The sequence below is a fragment of the Coregonus clupeaformis genome, chromosome 9 (genome assembly GCF_020615455.1).
Source record: "Coregonus clupeaformis isolate EN_2021a chromosome 9, ASM2061545v1, whole genome shotgun sequence".
Lineage (NCBI taxonomy): Eukaryota > Metazoa > Chordata > Actinopteri > Salmoniformes > Salmonidae > Coregonus > Coregonus clupeaformis.
The window spans coordinates 18,229,624-18,252,160 of NC_059200.1; the positions used below are offsets into that span (position 1 = coordinate 18,229,624).

At 47.3% G+C, this 22,537-nt stretch overlaps 1 protein-coding gene across 1 annotated transcript in view; it reads left to right on the top strand.

The window, feature by feature from the left end:
- Positions 1–22,285, top strand: part of ccbe1 (collagen and calcium binding EGF domains 1) — an 82,776-nt gene extending 60,491 nt beyond the window's left edge. The window contains exons 6-11 of the mRNA XM_041885357.2: positions 7,858–7,967; positions 11,624–11,732; positions 14,686–14,825; positions 16,616–16,651; positions 19,235–19,270; positions 21,093–22,285. Of these exons, the coding sequence (XP_041741291.2) occupies positions 7,858–7,967; positions 11,624–11,732; positions 14,686–14,825; positions 16,616–16,651; positions 19,235–19,270; positions 21,093–21,527 (866 nt within the window). The 3' untranslated portion in view covers positions 21,528–22,285. The remainder of the gene's footprint in view (positions 1–7,857; positions 7,968–11,623; positions 11,733–14,685; positions 14,826–16,615; positions 16,652–19,234; positions 19,271–21,092) is intronic.
- The last annotated feature ends 252 nt before the right edge of the window (positions 22,286–22,537 follow it).

Here is a 22,537-nt window from a genome sequence, read left to right on the forward strand (position 1 = left end):
GTCTCCCTGCTCCCGTCTCCCAGCTCCCCTGTCTCCCAGCTCCCCTGTCTCCCAGCTCCCCTGTCTCCCTGCTCCCCTGTCTCCCTGCTCCCCTGTCTCCCAGCCCCCTGTCTCCAGTCTCCCTGCTCCCCTGTCTCCCCGCTCCCGTCTCCCAGCCTCCCTGTCCCTCTGCTCTCGTCTTCCTGCTCCCCTGCCTCTCTGCTATCTGTCTCCATACTCCCGTCTCCCCTGTCTCCCTGCTCCCGTATCCCAGCCCCCTGTCTCCCTGCTCCCGTCTCCCAGCTACCCTGTCTCCCTGCTCCCGTCTCCCAGCTCCCCTGTCTCCCAGCTCCCCTGTCTCCCAGCTCCCCTGTCTTCCTGCTCCCCTGTCTCCCTGCTCCCTGTCTCCCAGCCCCCTGTCTCCCTGCTCCCCTGTCTCTCTGCTATCTGTCTCCCTACTCCCGTCTCCCAGCCCCCTGTCTCCCTGATCCCTGTCTCCCAGCTCCCCTGTCTCCCAGCCCCCTGTCTCCCTGCTCCCTGTCTCCCAGCCCCCTGTCTCCCTGCTCCCTGTGCTGTGATCCATTGAGATCTATCAGCAACATAAAACTGTGGGGACCCTTAGCAAGGCATGTGTTCTCTATACCACAGCCCACCTGCTCCCCTGTCTCCCTACTCCAGTCTCCCAGCTCCCCTGTCTCCCAGCTCCCCTGTCTCCCAGCTCCCCTGTCTCCCAGCTCCCCTGTCTCCCTGCTCCCCTGTCTCCCAGCTCCCCTGTCTCCCAGCCCCCTGTCTCCCAGCCCCCTGTCTCCAGTCTCCCTGCTCCCCTGTCTCCCCGTCTCCCCGCTCCCGTCTCCCAGCCTCCCTGTCCCTCTGCTCTCGTCCTCCTGCTCACCTGCCTCTCTGCTATCTGTCTCCATACTCCCGTCTCCCCTGTCTCCCTGCTCCCGTATCCCAGCCCCCTGTCTCCCTGCTCCCGTCTCCCAGCTACCCTGTCTCCCTGCTCCCGTCTCCCCTGTCTCCCTGCTCCCGTCTCCCAGCTCCCCTGTCTCCCTGCTCCCGTCTCCCAGCTACCCTGTCTCCCTGCTCCCGTCTCCCAGCTCCCCTGTCTCCCAGCTCCCGTCTCCCAGCTACCCTGTCTCCCTGCTCCCGTCTCCCAGCTCCCCTGTCTCCCTGCTCCCGTCTCCCTGCTCCCATGTCTCCCAGCTCCCGTCTTCCTACTCCCGTCTCTCTGCTCTCTGTCTCCCTGCTCCCGTCTCCCAGCTCCCGTCCCTCTGCTCCCGTCTCCCCGCTTCCCTGTCTCCCCGCTTCCCTGTCTCCCTCTGCTCCCCTGTCTTCCTAAACCCCCGTCTCCCAGCTCCCCTGTCTCCCAGCTCCCCTGTCTCCCAGCTCCCCTGTCTCCCAGCTCCCCTGTCTCCCAGCTCCCCTGTCTCCCAGCTCCCCTGTCTCCCAGCTCCCCTGTCTCCCAGCTCCCCTGTCTCCCAGCTCCCCTATCTCGCTGCTCCCCTGTCTCCCTGCTCCCCTGTCCATCTGCTCCCCTTTCTCCCAGCTCCCCTGTCTTCCTACTCCCCCGTCTCCCAGCTCCCCTGTCTCCCAGCTCCCCTGTCTCCCAGCTCCCCTGTCTCCCAGCTCCCCTGTCTCCCTACTCCCCTGTCTCCCTACTCCCCTGTCTCCCTACTCCCCTGTCTCCCTACTCCCCTGTCACCCTGCTCCCGTCTCTCTGCTTCCCTGTCTCCCTGCTCCATGTCCCTCTGCTCCCCTCTCTCTCTGCTCCCCTGTCTTCCTACACCCCGTCTCCCTACTCCCCTGTCTCCCAGCTCCACTCTCCCAGCTCCCCTTTCTCCCTGCTTCCCTGTCTCCCTGCTCCCCTGTCTCCCAGCTCCCCCGTCAGCCTACTCCCCCGTCAGCCTGCTCCCCCGTCTCCCAGCTACCCTGTCCTCCTGCTCCCCTGTCTCCCTGCTCCCCTGTCTCCCAGCTCCCCTGTCTCCCAGCTCCCCTGTCTCCCAGCTCCCCTGTCTCCCAGCTCCCCTGTCCCTCTGCTGCCCTGTCTCCCTGCTGCCCTGTCCCTCTGCTCCCCTTTCTCACTGCTCCCCTGTCCCTCTGCTCCCCTGTCCCTCTGCTCCCCTGTCCCTCTGCTCCCCTGTCCCTCTGCTCCCCTGTCCCTCTGCTCCCCTGTCCCTCTGCTCCCCTGTCCCTCTGCTCCCCTGCTCCCCTGTCCCTCTGCTCCCCTGTCTCCCTGCCCTCCTGCTCCCCTGTCCCTCTGCTCCCCTGTCTCCCTGCTCCCCTGTCTCCCTGCTCCCCTGTCCCTCTGCTCCCCTGTCTCCCTGCTGCCAGGTCCCTCTGCTCCCCTGTCTCCCTGCCCCACAGCCCCACCACATTACCTTTGACCACCACTGAAATCAGCAAGGCATGTGGTCTACGATATTGGCTACTCAGCACACAAGCCCTCCAACAACTCTTCCGTCCTGCTCTCCCCCCAAACACAAACACACACTGTTTCATGACATATTTACTAGAGCAGCTTCCTGCCCCCCTCTAGGATGTCCAGCCAACCGTTACACTAGGGTCCAGGTACAATGTTTAATGGCATATACAGTGAGCTCCATAATTCATTGGACAGTGACCATTGTTTTGTTATTTTGGTTCTGTACTCTAGCACTTTGAGTTTGAAAGGATACAATGACAATGAGCGTGAAGTGCAGACTGTCAGCTTTAATTTGAGGGTATTTTCATACATATCGGATGAACCGTTTAGAAATGACAGCACCTTTTGTACATGGTCCCCCCATTTTAAGGTACTACAAGTATTTGTTAAATTGGCTTCACAGATGTGTGTCGTTAGGCAGGTGTATTCATTTGTGTCATTAGTGAATGCAGGAGAGCTGTTGATGAATAGTAATGATTCTAGACTTTGCTATTGCCTTTGGAGGTTGTTATTGGGGTGTGACAACACGAGGAAGACAGCAGTGTCGATGCAAATGAAGTTGGCCATCATAAGGCTCAGAAATGAAAATCAATAATTCAGGAACATTGCAAAAACCCTGGCCATGCCCAAGTCAACAGTTTTGTTCATCATTAACAAGAAAAAAACAACCGGTGAACTCAATTATGTCAAAAGACACGGTAGACAGAGGAAGACCACTGTAGTGGATGACCGGAGAATACTCTCTATGGTGAAGAAAAAAACCCTGATAACAGCCCAACAGATCAAAAACACTCTCCTGGATGCAGGTGTAGATGTGTCAAAGTCTACCATACGCAGAAGACTACACCAGCAGGACTACAGAGGGTACACTACAAGATGCAAACCACTGATAAGCCTGAAGAACAGAAAGGCAAGATTACAGTTTGCTAAAAAGCACCTAAAAGAGCCCCAAGAGTTCTGGAAAAAAGTATTGTAGACAGATGAGACAAAGATTAACATGTACCAGAGTGATGGAAAGACAAAAGTGTGGAGAAAAAAAGAAATGCCCATGATCCAAAGCATACCACCTCATCCATGAAACATGGTGGAGGGGGGTGTTATGGCTTGGGCCTGTATGGCTGCCAGTGGAACAGGCTCACTTGTCTTCATCGATGATGTGACTGCAGACAGAAGTAGAACAATGAATTCTGAAGTCTACAGAAATATTTTATCTGCTCAGATAAAACCAAATGCCTCCAAACTCATTGGACGGCACTTAATCATGCAACAAGACAATGACCCTAAACATACTGCTAGAGCAACAAATGGGTTTTTGATGGCCAAAAGTGGAAAATCCTTGACTGGCCGAGTCAATCACCAGATCTGAATCCAATTGAACATGCATTTTACATGCTGAAGAGGAGACTTAAGGCAATAAGTCCCCGAAACAAGCAGGAACTGAAGATGGCTGCAGTACAGGCCTGGCAGAGCATCACCAGGGAAGATACCCAGCGTCTGGTGATGGCGATGCATCGCAGACTTCAAGCAGTCATTGCATGCAAAGGATATGCGACCAAATATTAACAATGATTACTTTATTCTACATTATGTTAAACTGTCCAATGTTTTTTGATGCCCGAAAATGGGGGGGACTATGTACAAAAGCTTCTATAATTCGTAAACGGTTCATCCGATATGTATGAAAATACCCTCAAATTAAAGCTGACAGTCTGCACTTCACCCTCATTGTCATTGTATCCTTTCAAACTCAAAGTGCTAGAGTACAGAACCAAAATAACAAAAGAATGGTCACTGTCCAGTGAATTATGGAGCTCACTGTATATGCCAGTCACTCATCCCTCTAGCTTCAGCCGTTCTCTCTTAGGATACACTCTTAGAATAAAAGGTGCTATCTAGATCCTAAAAGGGTTCTTCGGCTGTCCCCATAGGAGAACCCTTTGAAGAACCCTTTTTGGTTCCAGATATAACCCTTTTGGGTTCAATGTTGAACCCTTTCCACAGAGGGTTCTACATGGAACCCAAAATAGTTCTATCTGGAACCAAAAATGGTTCTACCTGGAACCAAAAAGGGTTCTCCTATGGGGACAGCCGGAGAACCCTTTTGGAACCCAGTATGGCTGAGTCCCAAATGTCACCCTATTCTCAATATAGTGCACTACTTTTGACCAGGACCCATAGGGCTGTAGTCAAAAGTAGTGCCCTATAAAGGGAACAGGGTGCCATTTGGGACGCTGTCTATTTGTGACTCTTTTTCTTTGTTTAACATGCTTGCAGCATTCCTAGACGGACAAAAGATTCCCCTCAGATTGTGCCACAGATCTCTGTTTCAGATATCTTTTTACAGACCGGTGACACACCTTTCAAATAGGAAAATAGCAATGACTAGCTACAGTGCCTTCAGAAAGTATTCATACCTCTTGACTTATTCCACATTTTGTTGTGTTACAGCCTGAATTCAAATCTACACACAATACCCCATAATGACCGGGTTTCCTTTCTTTGAAATTTTAGCAAATGTATTGAAAATGAAATACAGAAATATCTCACATAAGTATTCACACCCTCCGTCAATACATGTTAGAATCACCTTTGGCAGTGATTACAGCTGAGAGTCTTTCTGAGTAAGTCTCTAAAAGCTTTGCACGCCTGGATTGTACAACATTTGCCCATTATTCTTTTCATAATTCTTCAAGCTCTGTCAAATTGGTTGTTGATAATTGCTAGACAACCATTTTCAGGTCTTGCTATAGATTTTCAAGCAGATTAAAGTCAAAACTGTAACTCGGCCAATCAGGAACATTCACTGTCTTCTTGTCAAACAACTCCAGTGTAGATTTGGCCTTGTGTTTTAGGTTATTGTCCTGCTGAAAGGTGAATTCATCTCCCAGTGTCTGGTGGAAAGCAGACTGAACCAGGTTTTCCTCTAGGATTTTGTCTGTGCTTTGCTCCATTACGTTGATTTTTTATCCTGAATAACTCCACAGTTCTTAACGATTGCAATCATACCCATAACATAATGCAGCCACCACTATGCTTGAAAATATGGAGAGTGGTACTCAGTAATGCGTTATTGGATTTGCCCCAAACATAACATCTTGTATTCAGGACAAAAAGTGAATTGCTTTGCCACATTTTTGTGCAGTATTACTTTAGTGCCTTGTTGCAAACAGGATGCATGTTTTGGAATATTTTATTCTGTACAGGCTTCCTTCTTTTCACTCTGTCATGTAGGTTAGTATTGTGGAGTAACTACAATGTTGTTGATCCATCCTCAGTTTTCTCCTATCACAGCAATTAAACTCTGTAACTGTTTTAATGTCACCATTGGCCTCATGGTGAAATCCCTGAGCGATTTCCTTTCTCCTCCGGCAACTGAGTTAGGAAGGTCGCCTGTATCTTTGTAGTGACTGGGTGTATTGATACACCATCCAAAGTGTAATTAATAACTTCACCATGCTCAAAGGGTTATGTGGGTCAATGTCTGCTTTTTTTATTTGTACCCATCTACCAATAGGTGTCCTTCTTTACGAGGAATTGGAAAAGCTTCCTGGTCTTTGTGGTTGAATCTGTGTTTGAAATTCACTGCTCGACTGAGGGACCTTACAGATAATTGTACAGTGGGGAGAAGAAGTATTTGATACACTGCCGATTTTGCAGGTTTTCCTACTTACAAACCATGTAGAGGTCTGTAATTTTTATCATAGGTACACTTCAACTGTGAGAGACAGAATCTAAAACAAAAATCCAGAAAATCATATTGTATGATTTTTAAGCAATTAATTTGCATTGTATTGCATGACATAAGTATTTGATCACCTACCAACCAGTAAGAATTCCGGCTCTCACAGACCTGTTAGTTTTTCTTTAAGAAGCCCTCCTGTTCTCCACTCATTACCTGTATTAACTGCACCTGTTTGAACTCGTTACCTGTATAAAAGACACCTGTCCACACACTCAATCAAACAGACTCCAACCTCTCCACAATGGCCAAGACCAGAGAGCTGTGTAAGGACATCAGGGATAAAATTGGTTGACCTGGTCAATGACCTGAAGAGAGCTGGGACCACAGTCTCAAAGAAAACCATTAGTAACAAACTATGCCGTCATGGATTAAAATCCTGCAGCGCACGCAAGGTCCCCCTGCTCAAGCCAGCGCATGTCCAGGCCTGTCTGAAGTTTGCCAATGACTATCTGGATGATCCAGAGGAGGAATGGGAGAAGATCATGTGGTCTGATGAGACAAAAATAGAGCTTTTTGGTCTAAACTCCACTTGCCGTGTTTGGAGGAAGAAGAAGGATGAGTACAACCCCAAGAACACCATCCCAACCGTGAAGCATGGAGGTGGAAACATCATTCTTTGGGGATGCTTTTTTGCAAAGGGGACAGGGACGACTGCACCGTATTGAGGGAGGATGGATGGGGCCATGTATTGCGAGATCTTGGCCAACAACCTCCTTCCCTCAGTAAGAGCATTGAAGATGGGTCGTGGCTGGGTCTTCCAGCATGACAACAACCCGAAACACACAGCCAGGGCAACTAAGGAGTGGCTCTGTAAGAAGCATCTCAAGGTCCTGGAGTGGCCTAGCCAGTCTCCAGACCTGAATCCAATAGAAAATCTTTGGAGGGAGCTGAAAGTCCGTATTGCCCAGCGACAGCCCCGAAACCTGAAGGATCTGGAGAAGGTCTGTATCTAGGAGTGGGCCAAAATCCCTGCTGCAGTGTGTGCAAACCTGGTCAAGACCTACAGGAAACGTATGATCTCTGTAATTGCAAACAAAGGTTTCTGTACCAAATATTAAGTTCTGCTTTTCTGATGTATCAAATACTTATGTCATGCAATAAAATGCAAATGAATTACTTAAAAATCATACAATGTGATTTTCTGGATTTTAGATTCCGTCTCTCACAGTTGAAGTGTACCTATGATAAAAATTATAGACCTCTACATGCTTTGTAAGTAGGAAAACCTGCAAAATCGGCAGTGTATCAAATATTTGTTCTCCCCACTGTATGTGTGGGGTACAGAGATGAGGTAGTCATTCAAAAATCATGTCAAACACTATTACTACACACAGAGTGAGTCCATGCAATTTATTATGTGACTTGTTAAGCACATTTTTACTCCTGAACTTATTTAGGCTTGCCATAACAAAGGGGTTGAATACGTATTGACTCAAGACATTTCAGCTTTTCATTTGTAATTAATTTGTAAACATTTCCAAATACATCATTCCACTTTGACATTATGGGGTATTGTGTGTAGGCCAGTGACACAAAATCTTAATTTAACCCATTTTAAATTCAGGCTTTAACACAACAAAATGTGGAAAAAGTCAAGGGGTGTGATTTCTTTCTGAAGTCACTGTAAATAGGGTATTGACCATGGGGGCTTTTGGTGGGTCTATATTTTAACAAATGTTGAGTAACATTTTGCTGTGTTTATGTGCCCCTTCAGCAGCTCGGCTGTTTGAGAAGTCGGACAACGTGATGAAGGCTGGGACATGCTCTGCTACATGTGAAGACCTCCACCAGATCAAGATGACTGTGCTTCAGCTCAAACAAAAGGTTTGTTCTGGTTTCCAATAATTCTATTTAATTTGTGTTGCTGCTTACCACTGAGCCATTCCACATAAAACACAGCTGGTTGGATTCAGTTAGGTATTAAAATGGACCAGGATTATTCAGTTGGTTTATTTATTTATTCACGCTATTCTATTGTATGCATCATTCACCAAAGAGCTCTGCATATCACTAGTCTATATCTGCCAATATATTCAGGTGGAATAACACTGGGAAACATCTCCTCTGGGACGCAGAACAACGTTTATTGTACATAATAAAAATTATTGAAATCATTTTGAAATACTGCAGCTAGCTAGTTGGTTCTGTAACTTATGTCTGTCATTGTAAAGTGCCGGTTATATGGTGTAAAACTCACTGGAGTGGTACCACATGCGCACACACACACACACACACACACACACACACACACACACACACACACACACACACACACACACACACACACACACACACACACATTGCTTAGTGAGTATTTCCAGCCCTCCAGCCTTCCCAGTCAGGCTCAATCTGTAGACCAGTCTGTCAACAGGGCTGCTCAACACTCTGCCCTATAATACGTGATATATAGTTCCCAGCCGTGTGGTCCTGTGGTCCTGTGGGCAGGGTACTAGCTCTTTTTTCATTGGAGGGAAAGAATGAAATAGGCCTATGTGGCTAGTGTGACGCAAATGGCACCCTATTCCCCAATCCCTACACAGGGCCCATAGGGGTCTGGTCAAAAGTAGTGCACTATATAGGGAATAGGCTGCCGTTTGGGAAACAGCCTAAGACAACAAAATTGTATTTTGAGAACAGAGGTCAGAGATTGACTGACTGACTGACAGGAGAGGAAGGTTATGGTCATCACTGGTCACTCACTGCCCCCCACAAGGCATCAACTGGTCTCTCACTTTCCCCCTCAAGGCATAAACTGGTCACTCACTGCCCCCCTTCAAGGCATAAACTTGTCACTCACTGCCCCCCTCAAGGCATAAACTGGTCACTCACTGCCCCCTCAAAGCATAAAATGGTCACTCACTGCCCCCCTCAAGGCATAAACTGGTCACTCACTGCCCCCTCAAGGCATAAACTGGTCACTCACTGCCCCCCTCAAGGCATAAACTGGTCACTCACTGCCCCCTCAAGGCATAAACTGGTCACTCACTGCCCCCTCAAGGCATAAACTGGTCACTCACTGCCCCCTCAAGGCATAAACTGGTCACTCACTGCCCCCCTCAAGGCATAAACTGGTCACTCACTGCCCCCCTCAAAGCATAAAATGGTCACTCACTGCCCCCCTCAAGGCATAAACTGGTCACTCACTGCCCCCCTCATAGCATAGCTGCCCGTCTCTACTCTACAGACACTCAGAGACCACGTCGACATATGATGCAGGAATAATGATTTAATTGTATGTTCTCTGATTCATCGCCCGTGCCCAAGGACATACCATGTCACATGACTTGCACACCAGTTCGCAGGTAATGTATGGCCCCAGACCCAGTCTAATGTATAGCCCCAGTCTAATTTATGGCCTCAGTCTAATGTATAGCCCCAGCCTAATGTATGGCCCCAGCCCCAGCCTAATGTATGGCCTCAGCCTAATGTATGGCCCCAGCCCAATGTATAGCCCCAGCCTAATGTATGGCCCCAGCCCAATGTATAGCCCCAGCCTAATGTATGGCCCCAGCCCCAGTCTAATGTATGGCCCCAGCCCCAGTCTAATGTGTGGCCCCAGCCCCAGTCTAATGTATGGCCCCAGTCTAATGTATGGCCCCAGCCCCAGTCTAATGTATGGCCCCAGCCCCAGTCTAATGTATGGCCCCAGCCCCAGCCTAATGTATGGCCCCAGTCTAATGTATGGCCCCAGCCCCAGTCTAATGTGTGGCCCCAGCCCCAGTCTAATGTATGGCCCCAGCCTAATGTATGGCCCCAGCCCCAGTCTAATGTATGGCCCCAGCCCCAGTCTAATGTATGGCCCCAGCCCCAGTCTAATGTATGGCCCCAGCCTAATGTATGGCCCCAGCCTAATGTATGGCCCCAGCCTAATGTATGGCCCCAGCCCCAGTCTAATGTATGGCCCCAGCCCCAGTCTAATGTATGGCCCCAGCCCCAGTCTAATGTATGGCCCCAGCCTAATGTATGGCCCCAGTCTAATATATGGCCCCAGTCTATTGTATGGCCCCAGCCACAGTCGAATGTATGGCCCAGCCCCAGCCTAATGTATGGCCCCAGCCCCAGCCTAATGTATGGCCCCAGCCCCAGTCTAATGTATGGCCCCAGCCCCAGCCTAATGTATGGCCCCAGCCCCAGCCTAATGTATGGCCCCAGCCCCAGTCTAATGTATGACCCCATCCCCAGTCTAATGTATGGCCCCAGCCCCAGTCGAATGTATGGCCCCAGCCCCAGTCTAATGTATGGCCCCAGCCCAATGTATAGTCCCAGCCTAATGTATGGCCCCAGCCCCAGTCTAATGTATGGCCCCAGCCCCAGTCTAATGTATGGTCTCAGTCTAATGTATGGCCCCATCCCCAGTCTAATGTATGGTCTCAGTCTAATATATGGCCCCAGCCCCAGTCTAATGTATGGCCCCAGCCCCAGTCTAATGTATGGTCTCAGTCTAATGTATGACCCCATCCCCAGTCTAATGTATGGCCCCAGCCCCAGTCGAATGTATGGCCCCAGCCCCAGTCTAATGTATGGCCCCAGCCCAATGTATAGTCCCAGCCTAATGTATGGCCCCAGCCCCAGTCTAATGTATGGCCCCAGCCCCAGTCTAATGTATGGTCTCAGTCTAATGTATGGCCCCATCCCCAGTCTAATGTATGGTCTCAGTCTAATATATGGCCCCAGCCCCAGTCTAATGTATGGCCCCAGCCCCAGTCTAATGTATGGTCTCAGTCTAATGTATGGCCCCAGCCCCAGTCTAATGTATGGTCTCAGTCTAATGTATGGCCCCAGCCCCAGCCTAATGTATGGCCACAGCCCCAGTCTAATGTATGGCCCCAGCCCCAGTCTAATGTATGGCCCCAGCCCCAGTCTAATGTATGGCCCCAGCCCCAGCCTAATGTATGGCCCCAGCCCCAGCCTAATGTATGGCCCCAGCCCCAGCCTAATGTATGGCCACAGCCCCAGTCTAATGTATGGCCTCAGCCTAATGAATAGCCCCAGCCCCAGTCTAATGTATGGCCCCAGCCCCAGCCTATACTATGCTTTGATATAGAGTACCTATATGTATATATCCCTCAGAGTACAGTGCAGAATCCAAGATGTCTCCAGGTCTACCTAAATAATGCAGAGTGATTTCCTGGGCCTGCGTCTGGCTGTTACAAACTGACATATCTGGTTTCACATCTGACAAGTCGTACTCTGACACAAAAATTGTTTCACGTAAAGAATGTCATTTTCCTATCCTGTAAGTGTAATGCATCCATGTAGTAACTATTATTACAGGTCCTTGAACTCTACACTGTAATCTCCCCATAGGCTTCTGCTCTATGATGACTGACAGCCAAATGGCTGTATTGTCGGCATGCCTGATCGTTTTGCCATTCTCCATTATCTCAGACCTCACTCTCATTAAGACTGATCTTGAGAAAATCCTTTGTTCCTCAACCATTTAAACAATCTCAACTGTATCTGCTCCTCTTGTTCTATAGATCGCCATGTTGCCCAGCAACGCTGATGTAACCAAGCAGATGACCAGTGAGAAGATGCTGATGTCACACTCCTTCCTCCCCGGGCCTCCTGGTCTGCCCGGTCCTCCAGGTAAAACTAGCTGTACCGTGCCTTGCAAAAGTATTCATCCCCCTTGGCGTTTTTCCTATTTTGTTGCATTACAACCTGTAATTTAAATTGATTTTTATTTGGATTTCATGTAATGGACATACACAAAATAGTCCAAATTGGTGAAGTGAAATGAAAAAAAAAAATTACGGAAAAGTGGTGCGTAGATATGTATTCACCCCCTTTGCTATGAAGCCCCTAAATAAGATCTGGTGCAACCAATTACCTTCAGAAGTCACATAATTAGTTAAATAAAGTCCACCTGTGTGCAATCTAAGTGTCACATGATCTCAGTATATATATACACCTGTTCTGAAAGGCCCCAGAGTCTGCAACACAACTAAGCAAGGGGCACCACCAAGCAAGCGGCACCATGAAGACCAAGGAGCTCTCCAAACAGGTCAGGGACAAAGTTGTGGAGAAGTACAGATCAGGGTTGGGTTATAAAAAAATATCAGAAACTTTGAACATCCCACGGAGCACCATTAAATCCATTATTAAAAAATCGAAAGAATATGTTACCACAACAAACCTTCCAAGAGAGGGCCGCCCACCAAAACTCACGGACCAGGCAAGGAGGGTATTAATCAGAGAGGCAACAAATAGACCAAAGATAACCCTGAAGGAGCTGCAAAGCTCCACAGCGGAGATTGGAGTATCTGTCCATAGGACCACTTTAAGCCATACACTCCACAGAGCTGGGCTTTACGGAAGAGTGGCCAGAAAAAAGCCATTGCTTAAAAGAAAAAAATAAGCAAACACTTTTGGTGTTCGCCAAAAGGCATGTGGGAGACTCCCCAAACATATGGAAGAAGGTACTCTGGTCAGATGAGACTAAAATCCATCAAGGAAAATGTTATGTCTGGCGCAAACCCAACACCTCTCATCACCCCGAGAACACCATCCCCACAGTGAAGCATGGTGGTCTGTAGCCCTGTAGTATAATGTCTCTGTCTGTCTGTAGTATAATGTCTCTGCTCTGTCTGTAGTATAATGTCTCTGCTCTGTCTGTCTGTAGTATAATGTCTCTGTCTGTCTGTAGTATAATGTCTCTGCTCTGTCTGTAGTATAATGTCTCTGCTCTGTCTGTCTGTAGTATAATGTCTCTGTCTGTCTGTAGTATAATGTCTCTGTCTGTCTGTCTGTAGTTTAATGTCTCTACTCTGTCTGTCTGTAGTTTAATGTCTCTACTCTGTCTGTCTGTAGTTTAATGTCTCTGTCTGTCTGTAGTATAATGTCTCTGTCTGTCTGTAGTATAATGTCTCTGTCTGTAGTATAATGTCTCTACTCTGTCTGTCTGTAGTATAATGTCTCTGTCTGTCTGTAGTATAATGTCTCTGTCTGTCTGTAGTATAATGTCTCTGTCTGTCTGTAGTATAATGTCTCTGTCTGTCTGTCTGTAGTTTAATGTCTCTACTCTGTCTGTCTGTAGTTTAATGTCTCTACTCTGTCTGTCTGTAGTTTAATGTCTCTGTCTGTCTGTAGTATAATGTCTCTGTCTGTCTGTAGTATAATGTCTCTGTCTGTAGTATAATGTCTCTACTCTGTCTGTCTGTAGTATAATGTCTCTGTCTGTCTGTAGTATAATGTCTCTGTCTGTCTGTAGTATAATGTCTCTGTCTGTCTGTAGTATAATGTCTCTGTCTGTCTGTAGTATAATGTGTCTGTCTGTCTGTAGTATAATGTCTCTACTCTGTCTGTAGTATAATGTCTCTGTCTGTCTGTAGTATAATGTCTCTACTCTGTCTGTCTGTAGTTTAATGTCTCTACTCTGTCTGTCTGTAGTTTAATGTCTCTACTCTGTCTGTCTGTAGTTTAATGTCTCTGTCTGTCTGTCTGTAGTATAATGTCTCTGTCTGTCTGTAGTATAATGTCTCTGTCTGTCTGTAGTATGTCTCTGTCTGTCTGTAGTATAATGTCTCTGTCTGTCTGTAGTATAATGTCTCTGCTCTGTCTGTCTGTAGTATAATGTCTCTGCTCTGTCTGTCTGTAGTATAATGTCTCTGCTCTGTCTGTAGTATAATGTCTCTGCCTGTCTGTAGTATAATGTCTCTGCCTGTCTGTAGTATAATGTCTCTGCCTGTCTGTAGTATAATGTCTCTGTCTGTCTGTAGTATAATGTCTCTGCTCTGTCTGTAGTATAATGTCTCTGTCTGTCTGTAGTATAATGTCTCTGCTCTGTCTGTAGTATAATGTCTCTGCCTGTCTGTAGTATAATGTCTCTGTCTGTCTGTAGTATAATGTCTCTGCTCTGTCTGTAGTATAATGTCTCTGTCTGTCTGTAGTATAATGTCTCTGCTCTCTCTGTAGTATAATGTCTCTGTCTGTCTGTAGTATAATGTCTCTGCTCTGTCTGTAGTATAATGTCTCTGCCTGTCTGTAGTATAATGTCTCTGTCTGTCTGTAGTATAATGTCTCTGCTCTGTCTGTAGTATAATGTCTCTGTCTGTCTGTAGTATAATGTCTCTGTCTGTCTGTAGTATAATGTCTCTACTCTGTCTGTAGTATAATGTCTCTGCTCTGTCTGTAGTATAATGTCTCTGCTCTCTCTGTGTTCTGTCTGTGTCCTGATGTGTCTATAGAGGAGGACCATCCTCTTCCTCACTAGAGGAGCCTCCTTTGGGAGTCCTATTGTCTTACATCAGATATCGTGACTCATGCTGCACTGAGCTGTCAAGTGACTAGCGTAGCGTAGGAGTGATGTTACTATGACTTGCCTCACATAGAATTACATATTAGAACTCCATTTTAATTGTAATTTAATAGGATGTCTGTGGGACTTAACACCATCCCAGCGGCTGCCCACTGGAATAAGATACCAAGGCTGTGGCATCTTGTCTCTCAGACAGTGCCTATCGTTACAGAAACTCCTCAGATAATCTTTCATTTCAGCCCTCTCCCACTAATCCCAGACCTGTGTGTTTCTACATCTCAGGAGATCCAGGGCCAATGGGCCCCCCTGGCCACACAGGACTGTTGGGGCCCCCCGGCCCTCCTGGACCCAGAGGACTGATGGGCCCCGTTGGGCCCTCGCCTGACCTGTCCTACATGAAGCAGGGCCGACGCGGGCCCATGGTCAGTACCGGCACCACCACCATACCGTCTGTTTCAATACCACTATTATGTATACTGTCCATTGTAGACCGACATTACAATGCCACTTTCATTCTGTAACATAATCATCACATCATGTCATCCTCTCAGATTATCATTGTTTATAAACTGCAGGTCTAGAGAAACAATGCTGTGTTAGATGATGGTGCAGCAGGACTCTGTCTCCCTCCTCCCTGTGTCTCCCTCCTCCCTGTGTCTCCCTCCTCCCTGTGTCTCCCTCCTCCCTGTGTCCCCCTCCTCCCTGTGTCCCCCTCCTCCCTGTGTCCACCTCCTCCCTGTGTCCCCCTTTCCTCCCTGTGTCCCCCTTTCCTCCCTGTGTCCCCCTCCTCCCTGTGTCCCCCCTCCTCCCTGTGTCCCCCTCCTCCCTGTGTCCCCCTCCTCCCCGTGTCTCCCTCCTCCCTGTGTCCCCCCTCCTCCCTGTGTCCCCCTCCTCCCCGTGTCCCCCTCCTCCCTGTGTCCCCCTCCTCCCTGTGTCCCCCTCCTCCCCCGTGTCCCCCCTCCTCCCTGTGTCCCCCTCCTCCCTGTGTCCCCCTCCTCCCGTGTCCCCCTCCTCCCTGTGTCCCCCTCCTCCCCGTGTCCCCCTCCTCCCCGTGTCCCCCTCCTCCCTGTGTCCCCCTCTCCCCGTGCCCCTCCTCCCCGTGTCCCCTCCTCCGTGTCCCCCTCCTCCCTGTGTCCCCCTCCTCCCTGTGTCCCCCTCCTCCCGTGTCCCCCTCCTCCCTGTGTCCCCCTCCTCCCGTGTCCCCCTCCTCCCCGTGTCCCCCTCCTCCCAGGGCGGCAGGTAGCCTAGTGGTTAGAGCGTTGGGACAGAAACCGAAAGGGTTGTTAGTTCAAATCCCCGAGCTGACAAGGTGAAAAATATGTTGATGTTTACTTTTTTATTAAGTAAGTATTTTTGATAAGTATTTACTTGCTCCAGGGTCACTGTTAACACTGGCTGTGACTCAGGGTGAGTGGGCATATGCAAAAAAATAATCCTATTAATACACACTTGAAATAGGACAAATACAAGCACACACCATATTTCTATAGGTCACATTGGCCAAGTGATGACATAGATTAATTGAGGGCTTGTGACGTATTACAACTCAACTTGTCTCTTGAGTTGTTGAAACACTAACCAATCAACACCAGGGGTCCTCTGTGACGCATGACGCCAAGCTCAGAGATCTATGCCCCTGTTTTTACCGTAGAGAAATGATCTACGGGGCTATGGAGGCACTCTACTGTGCTCTGTATTGTTCTGTAATGGCTCCTTGAGCCGTTCATGCTGATCTGTATGCATCAGACCTGGGTTCAGATACTATTAGAAATCTTTCAAATAAGGACTTTGACAGTTTGCTCTAGCCTGCTAGGAGGCGCAGATGGGGGGGGTTGTTGCCATTTTGGGGCTATTCTATTGGTACATTAAGCCAGTGAAGCACAATCAAGCACTGATAAAGTATTTGAAATTATTTCGAATAGGATTTCAACCCAGGTCCTAACTGGGTTGTGGGCACAGAGCTAGTGCGTGCGTGTGTGTGTGGTGTACATTTCAGTGTGGCACAATATGAATCCGTCCGGATCTGAATGTGGCGGCGGTGCCAGCTCTCTGTCCCCAGTCCCCTTTGATGGTGACTGTATAGAGAGGAGATGCAGAGGTTCTTTGCCCTTAAATGCTAAAGTCATTGGAATGTAGCTGGACCCAAGATGTGACTGGACACAATTAATGATTCAATGATATGATCTGTGATGTCTTCTCTCATCTCATACAGGGTCCTGCTGGGGCTCCAGGAAAAGATGGCATCAAGGTAGAGCATGATTTGAGCTGCCTCCCAAATTGCGCCCAATTCCCTGTAGTGCACTACTTTTGACTATGGCCCATAGGACTCTGGTCAAAGTAGTGCACTACTTTTGACTAGGGCCCATAGGACTCTGGTCAAAGTAGCGCACTACTTTTGACTAGGGCCCATAGGACTCTGGTCAAAGTAGTGCACTACATATGGAATCGGTTCCATTTGGAACACAACCTTGGAGCATCCTCCCTAGTCTCTAGTCCTCTTCTAGCCTGGTCCCAGATCAGTTTGTGCTGTCTCGTCAATTAACTCCTATGGTTAATTGTTGTCATGCCAAACAGATCTGGGACCAGGCTAGTCCTGACTGTTTTTCATCTTGCTCTGGCCAATGTTTCGTTTTAGCCGAAGGCTGTTTTTTTGTATGGAATGTAAATATTTTAAAATGTTGGGAGGCCAGTATGTAAAATGTATGCACTCACTAACTGTAAGTCGCACTGGATAAGAGCGCCTGCTAAATGACTACAAAAAATATGTTTAACATCATATCTATGATTACTATGGACTTAGACAAACTCTCTGACAGATACTAGTTTGGGAATTGAATTCCCAGTGCATTCATGCAAAGAAGCAGCATTTATATCTTTCCTACAGCTGTCTTTTGTCAAATCCCTGAGCTGATAATGCCCTCACCTGGTCTAAAAGTGACATGACATGTATACATTTTATAATAACGTTTAATTAAAAAGTGCTAGCCACCATGCAATGCGACTGTCTAAGAGGTACAAAATACTCATATTTTACATCATATTTGGGTAAGTTAGTTTACTTAAAACGTACTGAGGAGTATTTTGTAAATATGTCCCCGATATTGGGTGTTTGGGTAGATTACAGATACGGATAGCGTATGGAACAGCTTACTGATATTGGGTAGGTGTTTGGTTAGATTACAGATACGGATAGCGTATGGAACAGCTTACTGATATTGGGTAGGTGTTTGGGTAGATTACAGATACGGATAGCGTATGGAACAGTCTACCGGTACGCTGTTGTTTGGTTAGATTGCGAGCAACGTATGGAACAGCTTATGTCGCTCTAACTATTTACACAGTATCTTATGATCCACCATGGCTTGGGGTGTCCATTGATGTATGAAAGATTTGAACGTTCTGCTTATCTGGCTCCCCGAACCACAAATCTAAACCATCTGGCACAACATATACAGCCCCTATCTGACCCGTGTTCAGCTAATAATCCCAGTAGTCAGGTCCATATCGGCTCCATCCAGGACACACAGCACGATGCCCATCCTACACTATCACTGGATAGCTGTATCTATATTGCCTCAGGGTATCATGCTACTCATACATTAGGCCCTGTTCAGGTTGCACATTGATGTACAATGCCATTTGACACGACGGCTGTGATAAAAGTTAAGAGGATATTTTACACGAATTAGCCAAACAATGTTTACACAACCGTTGACCGTTTAGGCTCCCAGGCCCCTGACTTCAATGGTCTGAATAGCGATACTGAACAAAAATATAAACGCAACATGTAAAGTGTTGGTCCCATGTTTCATAAGCTGAAATAAAAAGATCCCAGAAATGTTCCATATGCACAAAAAAATTATTTCTCTCAAATGTTGTGCACAACTTTGTTTACATCCCTGTTAGTGAGCATTTCTCTTTTGCTGAGTTAATCCATCCACCTGACAGGTGTGGCATATCAAGAAGCTGATTAAACAGCATGATCATTACACAGGTACACCTTGTGCTGGGGACACTAAAGGGCCACTCTAAAATGTGCAGTTTTGTCACACAACACAATGCCACAGATGTCTCAAGTTTTGAGGGAGCATGCAATTGGCATGCTGACTGCAGGAATGTCCACCAGAGCTGTTGTCAGATCATTTAATGTTAATTTCTCCACCATAAGCCGCCTCCAACGTTGTTTTAGAGAATTTGTCTGTCAGTACGTCCAACCGGTCTCACAACTGCAGACCAGGTGTATGGCGTCGTGTGGGCGAGCGGTTTGCTGATGTCAACGTTGTGAACAGAGTGCCCCATGGTGGCGGTGGGGTTATGGTATGGGCAGGCATAAGCTACAGACACCAAACACAATTGCATTTTATCGATGGCACTTTGAATGCACAAAACTACCGTGACGAGTTCCTGAGGCCCATTGTGAGGCCCATTTTTTTAAAGGTATCTTTGACCAACAGATGCATATCTGTCTTCCCAGTCGTGTGAAATCCATAGGTTAGGTCCTCAAATGAACTATAACTCAGTAAAAACAATGATATATATATATATATATATTTGTTCAGTATATATTGCCCAGGTTATTACTATTGTACACTAATACTACAATATTAATACATAGGCTGAAAGATATTCATCTATGTCTTTGCTAAATCTAATTACGGATAATAGGGTAATCATCTGGATGAACAAGGTTTTTAAACTTCACTCAAAATTAACTTCCATCTCCCATGTGGAAATGACAGTAGAATGAGAAGACAGTCAATGTTGTCTTCCCCTGCCTTATTGCTCTGTAACTGTAACTCATCTTAACACAATATTGGTTTTGTTTCTCTAGGGGGAGAGAGGGGCTCCTGGACCTTCCGGATCTCCAGTAAGTGAAGACGCCACTCTTCTCTTCTGTCTTCCTTCAACCACCCTGCAACGGTATACAGAGGGTACTCAAGTACTATTTGAGAAGTTCCGGTCACACAAATTTCCTAGGTGGCAAAAGGTCCGGATGGATATTGTCATTTATCGGCATAGTAACAAACCCCCACCTCACAAACCCATGCAACCCCAAACTGTTCACACCCCGCTTGTTGGTGGAGATAACATTTTGCCGTTTTAAAGCTAATTTCCTGCAATACTACACATTTTTCCCATGTCTTACATGTGTTTATATGATACCAGGGGTCGAAGCCCGATCGAGGTAAACTTTAAGTGATCCATACAAGGTTGATAGCACTCCGAGGCAACAGGGTCTAATAACTCAGGTTGATATCTCCAGGATTTATTAAGTCAGGTTTTCACTGAGTGTACAAAATATTAGGAACACCTGCTCTTTCCGTGACATAGACTGACCAGGTGAATCCAGGTGAAAGCTATGATCCCTTATTGATGTCACTTGTTCAATCTACTTCAATCAGTGTTGATGAAGGGGAGAAGACAGGTTAATGAAGGATTTGAACGGGGTATGGTAGTGGGTGCCAGGCGCACCGGTTTGAGTGTGTCAAGAACTGCAACGCTGCTGGGTTTTTCACGCTCAACCGTTTCCTGTGTGTATCAAGAATGGTCCATCACCCAAAGGACATTCAGCCAACTTGACACAACTGTGGGAAACATTGGAGTCAACATGTGCCAGCATCCCTGTGGAACGCTTTCGACACCTTGTAGTCCATGCCCCAACGAATTGAGGCTGTTCTAAGGGCAAAAGCGGGTGCAACTCAATATTAGGAAGGTGTTCCTAATGTTTTGTACACTCAGTGTATATCTCTCCTATATCTCTCAGTCTCCAACTGAGTTGTGATTTTACAGATTCCCTGCTGCGAGACCAAAGGCTGTTCTCTGTCAGTGTTGAGATCCATATTTCAGAGGTGGTGCGTGTGGACTATCATCAATGTAAGAAAGTAGAGAGAGAAGAGAGAGAAAAGAGAGAGTGTGTAGAGGCCATTCCTACACATTTTTCACATTAAGTTTTCCAGGATGTTTTGGATTTCGAATGCTGGATTCGACACACATCTGCAGGTCAGAGCAGAGTGGGAGTAGTGGAGGGAGGGAGGGAAGGAGGGAGGACTGGAGGGAGGGAGGGAGGGAGGGAAGGAGGGAGGACAGGATGGAGGGAGGGAGGGAGGGAGGGAGGGAGGGAGGGAGGGAGGGAGGGAGGGAGGGAGGGAGGGAGGGAGGGAGGGAGGGAGGGAGGGAGGGAGGGAGGGAAGGAGGGAGGACAGGATGGAGGGAGGGAGGGAAGGAGGGAGGACAGGATGGAGGGAGGGAGGGAGGGAGGGAAGGAGGGAAGGAGGGAGGGGTGGATAGAGAGGTGGCGGGAGAGGTGGAGGGAGGGAGAGAGGGAGGGAGGAAGAGATGGAGGTAGGGTTGGCGAGAGATACAGTTTTGGCACGGTGAACCCAGAAGGTTCAGAGGTCAAGGAACAAAAGCCCAGTCTCTTATCATCTCATCATATATGGAGTGAAATCAAAGCAGTCATCCACCCCCCTTCCAAAAAAATAAGTAAAACATCTTTGAGATGAGGTTTGATCCTATAGAACACAGTAACAGCAGTTCCATTTCAATTCAGTCGATTCAGGAAGTAAATGGACAATTGGAATTGGAATGCATAGTTTGCTTCCTGAATTTACTGAACTGAAATGGAATTGACCACAGTCGTGAATGACATTGGTATGTTATCAACCTCCTCTTTTGATTTCTCAACCTAGGGCCCTCCCGGATCCTTTGACTTCCTACTGTTGTTGATGGCTGACATCCGTAATGATATCGTTGAGCTACAGAGCAAGGTGTTCGGCAGACACATGCACTCTCCTGGTGAGGATTTCCCTTTGGGGGTCCCAGATACATGGAGGGACAACCAGTCGCCTGGGAGGGAGGTCCCTATGGTTGTCCCAGAGAGCTGGAGGGACAACCAATCGCCTGAGAGCTGGAGGGAGAACCAAGATATCCTGGTGGACATGGGCTCTGGAGAAGACTACAAACCAAAGGACTACAAAACACGGAACGTTGCCAAGGCCAACTCTGGAGAGGACTACAAACCACTTAGGAAGGAAGAGGACAGGAACAGGAACAGGAACAGGAACAGGAAGAGGAAAACCATGCGAGCCTTAACAACAGACTCAGACTTAGATTGGACGATTTGAATTTGAGGCAGATTTTCAGTATTTGTTTGTAAATATTAATATCAAAGTATTTTTTATTGAACTGCTTAAAGTCACTCAAAAGTCAGAATGTATTTCTTCTTTTTTTAATCAAATCTCTATTTTTATATTATAAATAGGATTGTAAATGAATATTTTAGTATATTTTTTGTATTATAGTTATGGACTTGAATGTCTTCTTAGCTCAAGAGCTTTTCACTCCTGATACATTGTATTTAAATTTGAATGTCTCAAACGTCTACTTGCTTACTTAAACGTGGTTTCGACCCTGTTATAGAGTATTTTCATGCACACACCAATTTTAACAGTCCAATTCAGAGTATCTCCCTACCCCTAAATCATAGATAGAATATGTAATTCGATTTCTTTGCCCCTAATCTCTACAGCTTTGTTTGTTAGGTGCCTCAGCAACACTAGCCAAGGATAGTTTCTGGTTGCTATGGCTGCTAAGTAAGTGTGTAACACTCCACCAAGGCCAAGTGGTTGCTATGGCTGCTAAGCCTCCAGGAGAATGGTCCTTGACAGAAAGAAGAAGAAAGGTCATGGGGAGTACCACTGGAGAGAGATTCAGCAACTTTTCAAGAAATTGAATATTCCAGTGTTTTTAAGTGGCACAATATTATAATTGAGCAGATCCAAGTCTAGGCCTATGTGGTCAAAAGGGTGCATTTTACAATCAAACGTAAATCCGACGTGTAAAGAAACTGGAAAATAAAGTGTTAATGCAGTAATAAAATAAACCTGTATTCCATCTGTTTTTACTGATGTCATGGCTGGAGCAGTAAGAGATAAGAGTGGCTAGGCTTGAGAGAGAGAGACGGAGAGAGAGGGGGAGAGAGAGAGAGGGGGAGAGAGAGAGACGGAGAGAGGGGAGAGAGAGAGAGACGGAGATGGGGAGAGGGGGGAGAGAGAGAGACGGAGAGAGGGGGGAAACGGAGAGGGGGAGAGAGAGAGAGAGAGAGAGAAAGAGTGAGAGAGAGACGGAGAGAGGG